The 15490-nt window shown below is 50.2% G+C and overlaps 2 protein-coding genes across 35 annotated transcripts in view; one reads left to right on the top strand and one right to left on the bottom strand.

The window, feature by feature from the left end:
* The window catches only part of JAKMIP3 (Janus kinase and microtubule interacting protein 3), a 66182-nt gene extending 61133 nt beyond the window's left edge, over positions 1 to 5049 (top strand). For 14 of the 33 annotated variants that reach the window (XM_057408625.1, XM_057408626.1, XM_057408623.1 and 11 more), the window contains 4 exons: positions 1521 to 1724; positions 2065 to 2130; positions 3389 to 3430; positions 4356 to 5049. In XM_057408625.1, coding sequence (XP_057264608.1) covers positions 1521 to 1724; positions 2065 to 2130; positions 3389 to 3430; positions 4356 to 4502 — 459 coding nt within the window. In that variant the 3' untranslated portion in view covers positions 4503 to 5049. Of the gene's footprint in view, positions 1 to 1520; positions 1725 to 2064; positions 2131 to 3357; positions 3431 to 4355 lie in introns of all 33 variants that reach the window. The other 19 variants (XM_057408633.1, XM_057408631.1, XM_057408632.1 and 16 more) reach the window with 5 other exon arrangements.
* The window catches only part of BNIP3 (BCL2 interacting protein 3), a 234505-nt gene that overhangs the window by 78276 nt on the left and 140739 nt on the right, over positions 1 to 15490 (bottom strand). The window lies entirely within an intron of this gene.

The raw sequence follows: 15490 nt of genomic DNA, 5'->3' as shown, positions 1-15490 counted from the left end.
TGCCATGATACTGTTATTCTTGTAAATGCTCCTATTCTTTGGTCTGGCCGCCTCAGGTGGGAAAACTTGATGATTTTTAACTGAGCTGAGTTACCACACCAGACATCAACAGCATCGTCAAACAGCCCCTCTGGAGGTACAGCCCACACTGGTGCAGCAGCCTCCTGAGGCCATGGAAGGCCCTGCAAGGTTCAACCTGCACCATCACAGTCCCCTTCTGAGGCCATGGAGAGCCCTGCAAGGTTCAACCTGCACCATCACAGTCCTCTCCTGAGGCCATGGAGAGCTCTGCAAGGTTCAACCTGCACCATCACAGTCCCCTTCTGAGGCCATGGAGAGCCCTGCACGACCCCAGCAGCTCTGTGGAGGGTGTGCGGAGGGGCCGTCAGGGGCTGCTTTGTCTCTTGCTCTGCATCAGGCCTGCTCTGTATTGATCAAAAAGACTTCCGCTTGCTTTTGGCTTGCATGAAGGACTACCTTGGGCTCCGAGGCAGCAGGCATTGTCTGGGTCACCTGCCCTAGGAGGCTGCTGGCCTTGGTGACCTGGGGAAACCTTCCGAGCCTGCTTCCCACACACTCGTGTGTCTCGGTACATCTGGAGGGCACATCTGGAGGGCACATCTGTCTGTGAGCGGCATTTTCTGAGGCAGTGAAATCTCTGCAGCCTGAGACTGCAGGAGCAGAGCCCAGCTTCCAGATACATTTTTCATGAGCATAAAGCTCTCAGAGCTGACAGCTCTGCCAGGGAGGGCTGGAAACACACTCACACCAGGTACTTTAAGCTCATCGGTACCAGCTGCTGCAAGCACACAGCAGGGAGCTGTTCCTTTCTGGCAGGAGCTGGTGCTGCCCTGTCCTCTGCTGCTGCAAACAGAAAACTGAGAGACTGAACACTGCATTTAAATACCCGCAACTCGCAAAATGAGTCTTCAGAACCATTGTTCCTTTTCCATTTTCATGGAATCACAGAATGGTTTGGGTTGGAAGGGATCTCAAAGCTCCTCCAGCTCCAACCCCTGCCACGGGCAGGGACCCCTTCCACTAGAGCAGCTTGCTCCAAGCCCCTGTGTCCAACCTGGCCTTGAGCACTGCCAGGGAAGTGTCCCCTTTTCCCTTTACACTTTTGCCTTCCCCTTTTTTCTCTTTTTGATTTTTCTCTTGTCCTTTTCCTTTTGATTTTTTTCTCCTTTCCCCTTTTTTCTTTCCCCTTCTCCCTTCTTGTTTTATTTTTCTTTTGCCTTTCCTCCCTGTGGCCATCTCCCATCTCCATAAAGGAGGCACTGACACCCACACATTTGCGGAGAGGCAGACTCGGCTGGGCGCAGGGGCCAAACCAGGTCCAGTGCTGCTCAGAGCACGGGATCAAAGCATCCTGAAGTGTTTCCCCCATGTACTGAGCTTTCCTCACTGCTGAGCTCACAGCCCCCCCACCGTTCCCGTTCCCTTACCAGGGCAGGGCTTTCAGCTCCTCACAAAACCAGGCGCGGTGAAGCTCACAGCCTCGTGTTGTTTTTGATCAGCAAATTCTGGAATTAGAAGCCATGCTCTATGATGCCCTGCAGCAAGAAGCCGGAGCCAAAATCTCCGAACTCCTTTCAGAAGAGGAGAAGGAGAAGCTGAAGAGCGCCGTGGAGCAATGGAAGCGGCAGGTGATGAGCGAGCTCCGGGAGAGGGACGCCCAGATCCTGCGGGAAAGGATGGAGCTCATCCAGCACGCACAGCAGGTAGGCAGTGGTGCCCGGTGGGGTGAGACCTGGGCTGGGATGGTCCCTCAGGTGGAACGTAATGAGCTGGGGAGCACCAGCCTCTCCTTAGAGCTGTACCAGAAATGGCTGCTCCTGGGTTGTGCTTTCCCTTGGATCTGATCCCTGCAAACAGGGCACTTTGGTTTTCCCGAAGTGTCACTTGTGGTGACAGTCACAGAGCACTCATCTACGGCTTACAACCCAATCTGGTGTTCTAGAAGCACAGCACATACAATTTGTATCTCCCAAACTAATGCATCTTCCGGGTACGTGTGTATTTGGTTGGTTAATAAATATTTCTTTATTTGACATCTGACAGAGAATTAAAGAGCTAGAAGAAAGAATTGAAGGCCAAAAAAGACAAATAAAAGAGTTAGAGGAAAAGGTAAGGTAATGCAGACGAACAGTTCCTGTATGTGCACCTGACCATCTGCTAACTTCACCTTGGCTAAGGGAACAGTCTCTGTTTGTGTGTGTCAGTGCAGTGAGTTCATGTGAGAGCACCAGGAAACCATCTCGCATTGGCATCGGTCCCCTGAGAGGGAGAAGTTACCAGCTGAAACTGAGTCTTTCCTTCTGCTGTCCTTCAGGACACAGCAGGGATGTGGGGTCCAGCTGCCCTGGGAGGGGAGCACCAGAGAGCAGAGGCTGAGGCCAGCACATGTCCTGGTGGAGGACCTGGGACATCTCCTTCCCATCCCCAGCATTGCACTTGTGGCTGCATTGGCCAGGCTTCCCCAGGGAGAACCATAGAATGGTCCTAGAATGGTTTGTGTTGGAAGGGACCTTAAAGCTCCTCCAGCTCCAGCCCCTGCCACAGGCAGGGACCCCTTCCACTAGAGCAGCTTGCTCCAAGCCCCTGTGTCCAACCTGGCCTTGAGCACTGCCAGGGATGGGGCAGCCACAGCTTCTCTGGGCACCCTGTGCCAGCGCCTCAGCACCCTCCCAGGGAAGAGCTTCTGCCTAAGAGCTCATCTCAGTCTCCCCTCGGGCAGGTTAAAGCCATTCCCCTTGGCCTGTCCCTACATCCCTTGTCCCAAGCCCCTCTCCAGCTTTCCTGCAGCCCCTTCAGGCACTGGAGCTGCTCTCAGGTCTCCCCTTCAGGAGCCTTCTCTTCTCCAGACTGAACAGGTTCTCTGTCCTCACCTGCAGCCACAGCAGTCACTGTCACCATCATTAATGTCATGGAGCTTTCTGCAGTCAAGCCATAACTGTTAAATTTTACCCTTAAATTATGCTCATCTGAAACCATCTATTTCTCATGAAATTGCCATGGGAGAACCTGTTCAGGTACAACAGGGCTGAGCTGGGCACTCACCTGACACTAGATGGAGGGAGCCTTAGCAGTGTTGGCTTGGGGTTGTTTTGAGGTATCACGAGAATTCAGCTGATTCTCTTCCTCCCCGTTTCTCCTGAGCCCCTGGCTGTGCCTGGGGCAGAGGATGCCTCTCATCACGGTGAGGGCCATGGGGGCTCGAGCTTACTTCACACTTCATTTCAACCAAGTTGTGTTGCGCTCTGTAAGCACAGCTTGTTTCTCAGCTGAGCACACTGTAAACTCTTAACCTCTTTCTTCTCTTCCATTTTCTCCTCTCTTCCCTCCCCTTTTCAGTTTCTGTTTTTGTTTTTATTCTTCTCTTTAGCTTTCATTCTTTGGTCATAGCCCTTCAGGCCACGTGTGGAAGGTAAGCCTCAGACCACCTCCTGCCTGCCCTCTTCTTGTAGAGCTTCCCGTCGCTACTCAGGCTGCTTTGGCAGTACTGGGGGTTCTGGGTGCCCAGATAGCCCCGACATGGAAATCTCTAAAGCCTGTAGAAGACGTGAAACCTGGGCCCCGCAAGCTAAAACTTGTCCAACAGAATTCCCTTCTCCAGAAGGAAGGGCAGGGAGAGATTAAAACCCAGCAGGCTGAAAAGCAAGGAAGCTTCTAGCAAAGCAGGGTGAACCCCAGCCTCTGCTGACTACATCAGGGGGTTTTCCAGCTGATCCTTGCTGGAATCCATGGAAATCCGCTGCCCTTCTCCCTGCATGGCTCACAGGCTGAACCTTGTCCTGCTTCAGGCTGAGCTACCAGAACGCTTGGGGGCAAAATGTGTCACTTATAAATGTTTCTCCAAGCATCATGCCGTAGGGCCCTAGACTTGCCTAAATATCCCTTTTCCCCAGGTAAATAGGAGATAAATTCCCAATCCATTTGTGCTTCCAGAGATGGCACCACATCATGGGTGGCGTTGAGGGGAATGTTCCCCATTACCCATCAATGTCAACAGAAAATAACACAGACCCTTTGCTATCAGTCAGAATCATAGAACCATAGAATCGTTAGGGTTGGAAAGGACCTGAAGATCATCCAGTTCCAACCCCCCTGCTATGGGCAGGGACACCTCACACTAAACCATGGCACCCAAGGCTTTGTCCAATCTGGCCTTGAACACTGCCAGGGATGGAGCATTCACAACCTCCCTGAGCAACCCATTCCAGTGCAACCTATTCCATTGTACAATTCAAATGGATAATCATAATATAACCCTTGCAGAAATTTCCTGCGTGTCATTTTTGCCCAGCTGTCCTGGTCTTTGATCCATGTTTGTGTATCTTGTCTCGTTTCAGCCTGCTGAGGAGGCTACAATTACTTCTGCTGTTGCTAGCAGGAAGACAGCATTGATTACCAAGGCAGAAAGAGAGACTTTGCCACTCCAAACCCCACAAACATCTCTCCTCTTTTGCTACTGGCGGTGGGAGGTGCAGCCTCTCTGAGCCTTGCAGACTGAAGCTGCACCGGGGTACGTGGCCAGTTCTGCACAGGGCACGTCTGCACCACTGGAACCTCTGAGTGAGCATCCTGAAGAGCCAGAACTACAGCGCCAAAGAAAGCCAACCCCTCAGTGACTGCCGGAGGAAGCGCTGGCTCTGCTGCTCGAGGAGCTCTCAGCTTTACGTAAGGAGCGCTATTCTGATTCAGATAAACTGAATTCATTTGGTTCCCTGCTGAGCAGGCAGTAAATTGCTTCTCTGGAGAAGTGACCGTGTCCTGGTTTATGTGTCACGCGTTTATATTTGTTATTCAGTTAGTTCAGAGTCTGGCTTGGAAGAAGATTTTAGGAGTAACTCATGAGAAGAGAAACGCGAGTGGAAATGAAGTGTTTCATTCCATGGTATTCCTTCATAACACAGGGTATGTCCAATGGTTTGCTGTATATCCCGCAAGCCCAGGTCTAGGGAAGAACATGAAGCTGCGTTCAGGAAATCCAGCTGCAGGATTCTGCTGTGTTTTCAGTAGACCATGGCCCACGGCCCAGTGAAAAATGGCACAATAAATTATAATGTGCTGTCCCTGAGGGATTAACGAGGCTTAACATCGTCCCAGCAAAAGGCTTGACCTGGACAAGGGTGAAGGTAAACCACAGGATCCCTGACCCACCCGCTCTGGGCTGGGGGAGGCAGCGAGAGGGAACAGAAGATCACCACTGTGAGGCTGGGGAGCACAAGTGCCACAGAGCCCCAGCCCAGGCAGCTGCTGCAGGAGCCAGGAAGGGAAATGGACCCTCTGGAAAAACAGGTGAAGGAGGGGAAATCCAGGAGAAATCCCACAGCGGGATCCACCCCACGGGAACTGCGGCCGAGTGCCCAAGCCTGGGGCTGCTGGGGAAGGCCAAGGTCGAGCTCCCTTCTGCGGCGTTCCCTGGATGCGGAGCGGCGAAGCTCCCCAAGGCACAGGATGGTGAAGGAACTGCCCAGCCCTTGGAAGCACGAGGCAGGAAGGAAACCCAGAGCTCCCAACAGGTAGGATGGACTGATAACAAACCTGGGTGTTATAGGCTTATAGGCACCATGTACCTTCCTTTACACGGCTGGTAGCCTCTTGCTCAGGTTAAGAGTCTTCTGATGAAGCGTTAATCTTTATCTAAACGTTATTTCTTTATCTCTGGTTTACTTCAGTAATTTAGGTGTTGAATTTCAGTATGATATAATCACAAATGCTGCCTTCATGGGTTTAGACCCCTGGTCACACTTCACAAAGAGTTAGTAGGGAGGCAGTGTAGGATTTATGCGAGCAGTCCTGCTGCTTTAGAAACAGGCATTTTAATGGCTTCCATTTAAACGTCCATTTAAATGGAAATACTTTTCATTTTGGATTGGAAAGACAAACAGCATTCAGAAAAGTATTTATTTCACAATTCCACTTCCTTCTTTTCCTAATTTATGCTGTAATGAGTTATTTGGCTGGAAAACATGGGGACAGCAGCCCTCCTGGAATGTGCAGTGCTCACGTTGGGTGGGGGTTCAGGGCACCCACTGTACGGAAGGAAAAAGGAGACTGGAACCAGTGTGTGCTCAGGACACCGAGCTGCTGCTTGGTGGGTTGTGCTGTTTTCAGCAGTTCTGGGACACTGCATTACGCCATTGCCTTCGTTACTTTAGTGTGTCCTCAAGTCATATGGGAGACTGGGGGCTCCCAGGGGTAGGCAGCACTTATGTATTTCCAAATAAGTAAGGTGTCAGTTAAACTGAGAGACATTTTTCTTGATCTTCACTTTTTTTCCAGTTATCTCAGTTAAATTTCAAACATTTATTATAACTCAATATGATAACGGTCATACTGGGTCTGCGTGCAGAGGTCCCTTTCAACACTGACAGTACCGTGATTCGAAAGAAATAACATCTGAAACACGTGAAGCCCAGCTTTGCATAAGGAAAATCTGTACTTGAGGCATGAGCTTGTTCATGAGTGTGTGTATACTTTAGCAGCATGTGTCTAAGCGTATGTTTAGTCAAATCTAACTGAGCATTGGGGGTTTATATAAAATCGTAATTCCCAATATCTGATCTAAATCTAATAATCCTTAAATATTCCCTCCATGAAGATGGATCACACTGAGGTGATGATCCAGTTTGATTCGTGACTGTAAATGTTTCCTATTGGCAGTAGAAAGCAGTACTATAATTACAACCTTAATTAAACCTTCAATCTTAATTAAAACACTGGAAGTATTACTATTCAAAGAAGATTATGTACCTCTTTTCAGCACCAGAAGGATGGAGAGAAGCTCCTGTCAGGAGGGCTGCCGTGTTTGCCTGCTCCCATGGAGCAGTATTTCCTACTGCAGCAGCCATTGGAAATACCAACGGCAAATGCTCAGATCCTGATCTTTGGCGCTGGATCACCAGTGTGAGTGCAGCAGGCAGGTGGCATTCCCCTGGCAAGTGTCCCCCCAGGTCCTGTGGGTCACCCCCTTCTGCTCTCGTGCTGGGTCTGTCCATGGGGCTGTCTGGTGCGGAGAGAATTACTGTTCTTTAGATCACTGTTTATTGGCTCCATGATCAAATGGTCCTGTTTTACTGGAGTACTTCAGTGCTCAGAAGAGGTTGGGTTTTTTTTAAGGTCAGCAGCACACTTTGCCAGAAACAATGCACATGGGAGATGATGAGTTACTGCAGCTGAAATTTGCCTGTAAATGCTCCAGCAGCCGCCTTCTGTATATGTAGAGTCACAGAGTGGTTTGGGCAGGAAGAAACCTTAAAGCTCACCCAGCTCCAACTCTCTGCTATGGGCAGGGACACCTTCCAGTAGAGCAGCTTGCTCCAAGCCCCTGTGTCCAACCTGGCCTTGAGCATATATACATATATATATATCTCTTCACGCATTTTGAAAGGGGTTGTAAATGCTTCTGCTCACAGCAGTATACAGAGATCAGGCTAATGAGCTACGTGCTTAGAATACTAACTGGCAAGTCTGTGCTGTGCAGGGTGACCCAACACGTCTTGGTTCAAAGTGAACTGAGCAGGGGAAATTCAAGCCATCAGGATGACTGCAATTGAGGGAGCATCATTCCCAGGAGGATATAAAGGACAGGACTCCGTGGCTGCTCATTTTCACTGCACTGTAAATCTCGTGTAATGTTCTTAATCTCCGTAAAGAGCAGAATTGGGCTCAGTGAAAATGAAGTGATTTCCAGCAGATTAGTAACTGTCAATTTATATGAAAGCGTTGGGTGTCTTGCTCCCAATATTTCTGCTTTAATCTTGCAGGGGTTGGTACAGACTGAGGTGCGTGGAACTGACAATGTCAGTCTGAATTTAGAGCTGAGCTGAGCTGGATGTCCTGGGGCGGGAAGAACAGCATCACTGGTGCTGACGGATGGCTCCAGCACAGGGAAGGTTCCAGGCATGTCTGGGGAAGCTCCTTCATTGTGGAGAGGTCTTGGGTTGTAAAGAGGCTGCTGCTTGCTGTTGGCTGAATCCCACAGGAACGCACTGAGCAGATCTGCTGAGGTTTTCCTGCTTTATTACAGCAGCATCTTCTCGTTGTCCTTCCTAGGCAAGCTAAGAAAGGGCAGGTACCTGGGACAGTCCTTTCCTTTATGGTCTCTACCACAGAATGATAGAATGATTTGGGTTTAAGGGACCTTAAAGATCATCCCGTTCCAGCCCTGCTGGACACAGGACTGCAGGGGGTTCTCCCCAGACCTGGGGATGCAGCCCAGCACTTCCAGGTCATCAGAAACCCCAGATAAACCTCCCCCAGGAAAGGAGAATGTGTCCAAGCAGCTCAGACCTGTGATTGCCTTCTGCAGATGTGTAGAGGCAGATGTAGGAGATTTTGTTCTGTCAATGGCTTTTCTGATGAGATTGCCCCAATGGCCAGTTTCCTTCTTGTTGTAAACAAGAACACACCCGAGGGACACAGCAAATTGATGAAATGAGGGTCAGAATGGCTGTCAAGGAGATACCAGCTTGTGTTAGCAGCGCTGTCATGGCCATGAAGGTAAGAGGGCTGTAAAATATTCACTCATCATCAAATCAGAGCAACCTTCTCATATGAGAAGAGTGACCATAGAATCCTAAAGGCTGTGTATGTAGAGTTTATCATGTCTCTGAGGGTGTTAATTGTAGCCAAGCTGCCTAAAACCTGCAGTGGAAGGTCAGTAGGCAGGAGCAGGGTGTTTCAGTTGGATCAGGCAGCAGCATCAGCCTGCAGGAGCCAGGGCTCCTCATCAGGGCTGTGATGGAGGCTGACGTCTGGCCCTGACCGCTCGCCCTTGGCTGCCTTTCCCCCCGGAGCAGCCGGAGCCACGGTCTGGGTGTCAGCCTGTGTTTTCCACATTAGATCCGCATTTACAGCTTGATTGGGTGCCCCCAGCTTGGAAACCCTCCCCTTTGAATGTCCTGTGAGAGTGCTGCAGCTGATCCCTATCTGAGACCTGGAGATCTATAACAAGAAACGATGCTTGTGAGCAGCCAGGTTCTGGACAGACTGCAGTGGGTTTATTGTTTCCCTGTCTTTCAGAGCTGTGTCAGTTATTCACAGAATCCCAGCCTGGTTTGGGTGGGAAGGACCTCAAAGCTCCTCCAGCTCCAACCCCTGCCGCGGGCAGGGACCCCTTCCACTAGAGCAGCTTGCTCCAAGCCCCTGTGTCCAACCTGGCTTTGTCTGCAGGTTTCAGAAGTCCCGAGATACAAAATTCTTGATCCCGAGCAGCCCCTGGAGATGCTCTCAGTTAAAGGCTCTATTTCCCAATGGAAATCTTCAGCCCTGCCAGCTCCAACAGCATCAGGGACCCCGGCCATAAACACAGTGCTCTACCTTACACATAGATCTCTGTGAGGACCATGTGCTGATAAAGCTTTTAAATCCTCACTATTGCAGATACAGAAGAGAAATACTTTAAATTCTTTCACTGGAAAGCAAATTGCTGCTATTTATCATTTCTGGCTATGTAACCAATAGTGACATCTCATATCTACAACACAACATGTGCACATATTTTATAGCTATCACGCCATGTTTTCCAATACCATAATGACTGCCTTCTGATAGGTTTGTCTTTTTATAAACCATTCTAATGTAAATGTATTGCAAATTCGCTCATAAGCATTCTTTACCCAAGTGAAATACCCCCATAATTAGGGGTGAGAGCAGCAATTACAGAAAACAAGGTTTCTAAAGGGCAAAACAAGCAGTGCAGAATCAGCCACTAGTCTAAAAGCAGTGCGTGATTAATACAGATAAATTTAACCCGATCTGGTGGGAGTACAAGAGCCAAGGCCGAGCTGCCACGTGCTGCTCTTCAGATGGCAAAGGAGTTGTCAAATAGCTTTAATTATAAGTCGTCTTGTCATTCTCTGTTACACACTGCTTGGGAATCCAGCCTGGCAGGAAAATGCTATAGACTTCTATTAATGTATATATATGTGTGTGTGTGTATATGTGTGCGCGTGTGGAGAACGAATAGTATCCAGCTTATTCCCAAAAGACTTTATCCCAAATAATTAATTTGTAGTGGAATTACCCTTTTCAAATGCTGCTGCTAAGCATCAAAGGACCAGCTCTATTGAGCCCTGCAGCAGAAGATCGTGGTGGATCTACGTCAAGCTCTTCCTGTGGTCTTTAGCAGGAGATGGGAAAGGCAAACCCCAGGGGAATGGCTTTAACCTGCCCGAGGGGAGACTGAGATGAGCTCTTAGGCAGAAGCTCTTCCCTGGGAGGGTGCTGAGGCGCTGGCACAGGGTGCCCAGAGAAGCTGTGGCTGCCCCATCCCTGGCAGTGCTCAAGGCCAGGTTGGACACAGGGGCTTGGAGCAAGCTGCTCTAGTGGAAGGGGTTCCTGCCCGTGGCAGGGGTTGGAGCTGGAGGAGCTTTGAGGTCCCTTGCAACACAAACCGGGCTGGGATTCTATAAGTGGGCCATAAATTTACCCATGCTTGTGGATCTAGGGGGGGAGGATGGGAAGATACAGAGAGGCCAAGCCTGGCCCATTTTCCTCGACATGAGTATGGAATTCCAGCTCTCCATTCCCAGCGGGCAGGCAGTGAAGCACAGGTCACCTCCTGGTGACATTCACCACACGGTGTTAGGGCGCTCAAGCAAATATCATTTGCCATTTTCAATCAATTTAAACTTGCACCCATGTTTCAACTGATTCTAAACTCTGCTTACCGTATGCAGGGAAAGCTGGTGCGAGTATTCGTGTAGTCGGTGTGCTGCCTTTGTGCTTGGTTTAGTCGCTTTTTTGTTGTTCCCTGGACATTCCTTAGATTCTTCCCAGTAATTATAAGAGATGCACATCCAGGTTTCCCTCTCGGCCATATGGTAACTCATGCTGCTGTCACAGGTCAGTGCTGCCCATGAGGCAGATGGCCCATGGCTGAGCATCACCGGCATGGCCTCATTCAAACCCATCCTCACTCCATACCAGGGGCGCGCGACTGGCGCAGGCACATGGAATGGGATTTACAGCTCAGGTGGTGGGTTTAAACATAGGCCCAGCAAATCTCCCTAGTACCAGTTAGAAATAAGGAAACAGATACAGAGATAGAGAGAGAGAGAGAGATAGAGATATCCTTTCATTGCAGCCTTGGCAAGAGGCTGTGCATATAATAACAGGCAGCTAATGAAGGCAATAATTCCTTCTCCCTGTGAAATGTTACCCATAATCTTTGATGAATTGCATCTCTGGACTGCTGTGTTGCAGTGAAGCTGCAGTTTTCACCAGCAGTGTATGCTCAGCATATTCCAGCTCCATCCATTACCATTTTAAATGCTTCTTTTGTCCCATTTTTACAGCTTTCCGAAACAAAATGAATCTCTCCAACAGCTGCTGGCGTGGTGAGAGGATAACTGTGCTCCTGTTAAATTAACCAGCTCCAGCCCTGCAGGCAGGGCCCGGGCAGCACTGAAGTGACATGTGCAGTGGCAGTGGATGTGATCTGCACTGAATGTGCAGCACCATCCTTTGTCTCTGCACACTCGTGGTGACTCCTCACCCTGCCTGGTGCTGCCTTCTTGGTGAAGTGGCACCTTTAACATCCACTGTGATTCACTCTCGGTTCCTCCAAGTTCGGTGTCTTTTTAGGAATTGCCTATTAATACTCTGGAGGGTTTGTTTTCCCCATGTGAGCAGCATGATCTCTGTCTTGAGGATGCTAGGGAAGGGAAAGGAGAGCTGCAGGAGCCACAGGCTGAGCAGTGGAAGGGCTGGAGGGGGTTAATTCATCCCTGCACAGTGCAGGGGGCTGAGCAGGGGATGGGGGTCCATGACCTGTGGGTGAGGTTTGAGGAGAAGGGATAGGGAATGGGGGTCTCTCCCTTCCTAGTCATTGGCTGAACTGTTCTGCTTGCCCTGTATTTGCCCTAAAAATTCCCCTTCCCTCCAGTGTTGGTCTTGTAGCAAAGTGGGAAACAGAAAACGATGGAGAATGGCCCAAGTACAGAGCACACAGAGCACAGGAGCGGACAGAGCAGACCGAAGGAAGATACCCTTCCACCCTTTCCACCCTGTCCATCCTTTTCACCCTTTCCACCCTGTCCATCCTTTTCACCATTTGCACCCAAGCCCAGGACATCCTTCCCTGCTGCCTCTCCTCAGTGAGGAGGTGGGATTTGGCTCCATGGGTTATAAACTTGTCCTCTCCACAGCACAGCTCCTTCCTCTGTCTGTTATACCGAGGCTGATCAGCAGGACCAGCTATCCCCGAAGGAGCTCACACTGCTGCGCTGGCTCCTTGCCCTCCCCTGTGCCTGGCAGCCGAATGCAGCCTCTCTCGCTCTCCTGGTGACACACAGAGATGTGTGCCCATGCGGGGTGGCCACGGAATCCTGGGTTTGGAATGCGGGAGGTTCACTGCTGCTCAGAGGGCATGGTTCATGAGGCAGCCTTTGCCAGCTTGGAAATGCAGCCGGTCTTGGCTCGGCTTTCATTGCGATGACAGAATGAGCCTGCACCTCCTGGTAAATGATGATCAGCAAACACATCGTCTGATTGCCGGTTGCTGGCCACAGCGCAGAGGTGGCCACGTCTCAGCATGTTGCAAGTCACTCCTCGTCCCCTCACTCTCTTTCGGGGTCATCCACTTCAGTCGGTAATTCCCATATCCTGGGAATCCTCCTGCACCTGTGGATGCTCTGAAGGGGAACCTGCAAGTGATGCTCAGGAAAGACACCTCAGAATCTGCATGAAGATGGATGGGGCACGTTTTAAATTCCATAGAACCGTGGAATCCCACACGGGTTTGGGTTGGAAGGGACCTTAAAGCTACTCCAGTTCCAACCCCTGCCACGGGCAGGGACACCTTCCAATAGGGACATCTGGGGGGTTCTGGGCTCAAGCGCTCACTGAAGCTGGGTCATGGGGAGTTTCTCCTCACCCAACACCCCCAGTCCTTCTCCTCAGGCTGCTCCATCCAGTCTCCCCCAGCCTGTGTTCGTGCTGGGATTGCCCCAACCCAGGGGCAGGACCTTGCACTTGGCCTGGTTGAACTCCCTGATGTCCATTATCATCACGATGTCCTGAGTGTTAGGTGAATACTGTTAGGGGAGTACTGCTGTGGAAGGAATAATGCTGTAATGTATGGGGCAGCCTATAGTAAATATGCATTTAACATTCAATAACTGATCTATTTCTTTTCAGAGAAACCCCAGCAGCTGGTAAGTCTACTGCAGCTGTAGACTTAGCTGAGCTGCCTCATACACAGCAACCCCCATGGAATGGATACTCTCAGCACCGGGACTAAAACCTGCATGTTACAGAGCTGTAGTTGATCCTTGTATTTCTTTCTCCTGTAGGTGCCTGCACCCCTCCCAAACCTTGTGTTGAGTTTACAAAGCTATGAAGAAAGTCCCTCGATACTGAAATTCCACAAACTCTCCAGGTCTTGTACATCCATCATTGTTTCAAAGCAGACAGGGTGAAGAGCTGAGGGAGCTGAACTACAAACACGTAAGAAAATGAGGTGCTCAGAGGAGCGACCTGTTTGTACTGAAGCATTACAGCATTTTAAGCCAAAGGTGATGGATTTTGATATTGGCACATGGCTGTTTTATAAAAGTGATTTAACAGGTTCCGATTCTGTCAGATATAAATACCAGTATCGGGATTATGTGATGAGCTGCAGTTTACTTCTGCATCTCATGCTTAAAACGTGTGCATTTTGGGGTCTACTTAAGTATTTAATGTCTTAAAATACTTCATTGGAAGACCTGCAGACAGCAGCTGAGGGAACCCCTGCAGCCTCAGGCATCACTGTCCTCTCACTGGGAATCCAGAGGAAGGCTCTGGGCTGGCATCTGTCAGCCCCAGAGAGCTCAGGATGGGAGCTGCTGCAGGCAGATGGAGGGATGGGGATGGGGAACGGGGGAGCGAGTGGGCTTGGAAGTGGCTTGGGGCCATTTCATTCCCCTTCACCCAGACCATGCTGTCACACGTTGTGTATGGGCATCTAGGAGTTCCCTTCCATTCTCCCATAGTTACTTTCTTAACCATGCCTTTTTGGATTAAAAAGCTACCTGCACAGGACAGGACATGTGTAAATAAGGGGTTGTGCTTGTGTATATGTTCATATTTATATGTAAAAAAATGTGTACATAGGAAAGAAAAAAAGAGGCTCAAAGAATGTTTCCAAAACTGTTCCTTACAAAGGCAGAGACAGGAAATGTGCATAAACGTGCTCCTTAATTTCAGCATAGGGGTTTTGCTCCGTTTTCAGTCACTTTGCGTTTGCTCCCGCTGGGCTTCTGTAGGATGAGTTTGTACAATGAGACTGTGACCGCGGCTGGAGCTGCTCGGCAGACGGGGCCACCCTTGGCCCCTGGGATGAGCTGTGGCTGTGGCTGTGTCGCATCTCATTTGTGTTTTCTTGCACTGGGTCTTGTGCGTCTTTCCCAAACCAAGGTCCCAGAGCCACAGCACCAGAGGTTGGTGTTTACCTGATGTGGGGCTCTTTCCTGCAGCCCCCCATCCCTCGGTGCAGGTAAACAGCGGGGAGAGGAGGGGTGTGCAGCCACCCTCAGGCCAGCGAGGAGGCAGCAGCAAGTCCAGAGCTACCAACTGCTCCAGTTCTCCCCATAAACATCTTTGCAAGCTCTCCAGTGCCCTTCAGAGCACCAAGACGGAGGCCAAGTAAACCGAGCGCATCCCGGGGCGTCACCGGCACAGCACCACCGCTCCACCTCCCCTCAGGACTGTGAGGAAGGAATGTGTCCGTGACCAGCCCAGGCCCACAGAGCTCCTGGAGGAGCAGGGAAGCGGGAGGACATGGGCTGCCCGGTCCCGCAGGCAAGCTATGGACCGACATCCCCTGGGACCACAGCACGTGGTTCAGGCCTGTTCCTATTCAAGCTGTCGGAGGACCGTGGCATCATTTCAAGTCCCCTGCTCCAGTGCTATCTGTAGCCTTCAGTGTATCCCCGAGTGCCTTACACAGCTTGTGAACACAACTCCTGACCTGAAGGGGAAATGCAGCGGGGGGCGGTGCCGGCTCCCACCACATCCCCAGTGCTGCTGCTGTGGGGACCGGTTCAATTTAGCCTCAGGAAACCGCGTTGTGAGTAAGTGTTGAACCCTGCACCTCTGATCGTTCTTTAGAGACAGGAACTGTCCTAAACTTATGCAAATTGTAAACCAGAGAAAACATCCCCCCCCCCCCAGCCAGGCCGGCTGCCAGGCTCCTGCTCCCCAACAAGACCCAACAACCATGTTAACATCCACTGACGGTTGGACCCGATGATCTTAAAGGTCTTTTCCAACCTGGCTGATTCTGTATCCCATGTGGTGTCTGCTCAGTGCTGAGGCAGCTGACGGGGCTGGAGTGATCGATTACAGAATTTTACACATATTTTTGTATCGTGATTCATATGATATATATCGAGAGACTTTCTATTCATTTGTAAAATACATAAATTATTGTAAACTTTTAATAAAAAGAGCTGTTTTAAACCTTCAGGTTGGATGAATTGTTTGTTTCTTCGGT

Source organism: Pezoporus wallicus, unplaced genomic scaffold (genome assembly GCF_028554395.1).
Source record: "Pezoporus wallicus isolate ANWC-B61680 ecotype Strahan unplaced genomic scaffold, APGP_CSIRO_Pwel_v1 contig_13954, whole genome shotgun sequence".
NCBI classification, from domain to species: Eukaryota; Metazoa; Chordata; class Aves; order Psittaciformes; family Psittacidae; genus Pezoporus; species Pezoporus wallicus.
The sequence above is the reverse complement of the archived record's forward strand: the minus strand, read 5'-3'. Positions and strand labels throughout refer to the sequence as shown.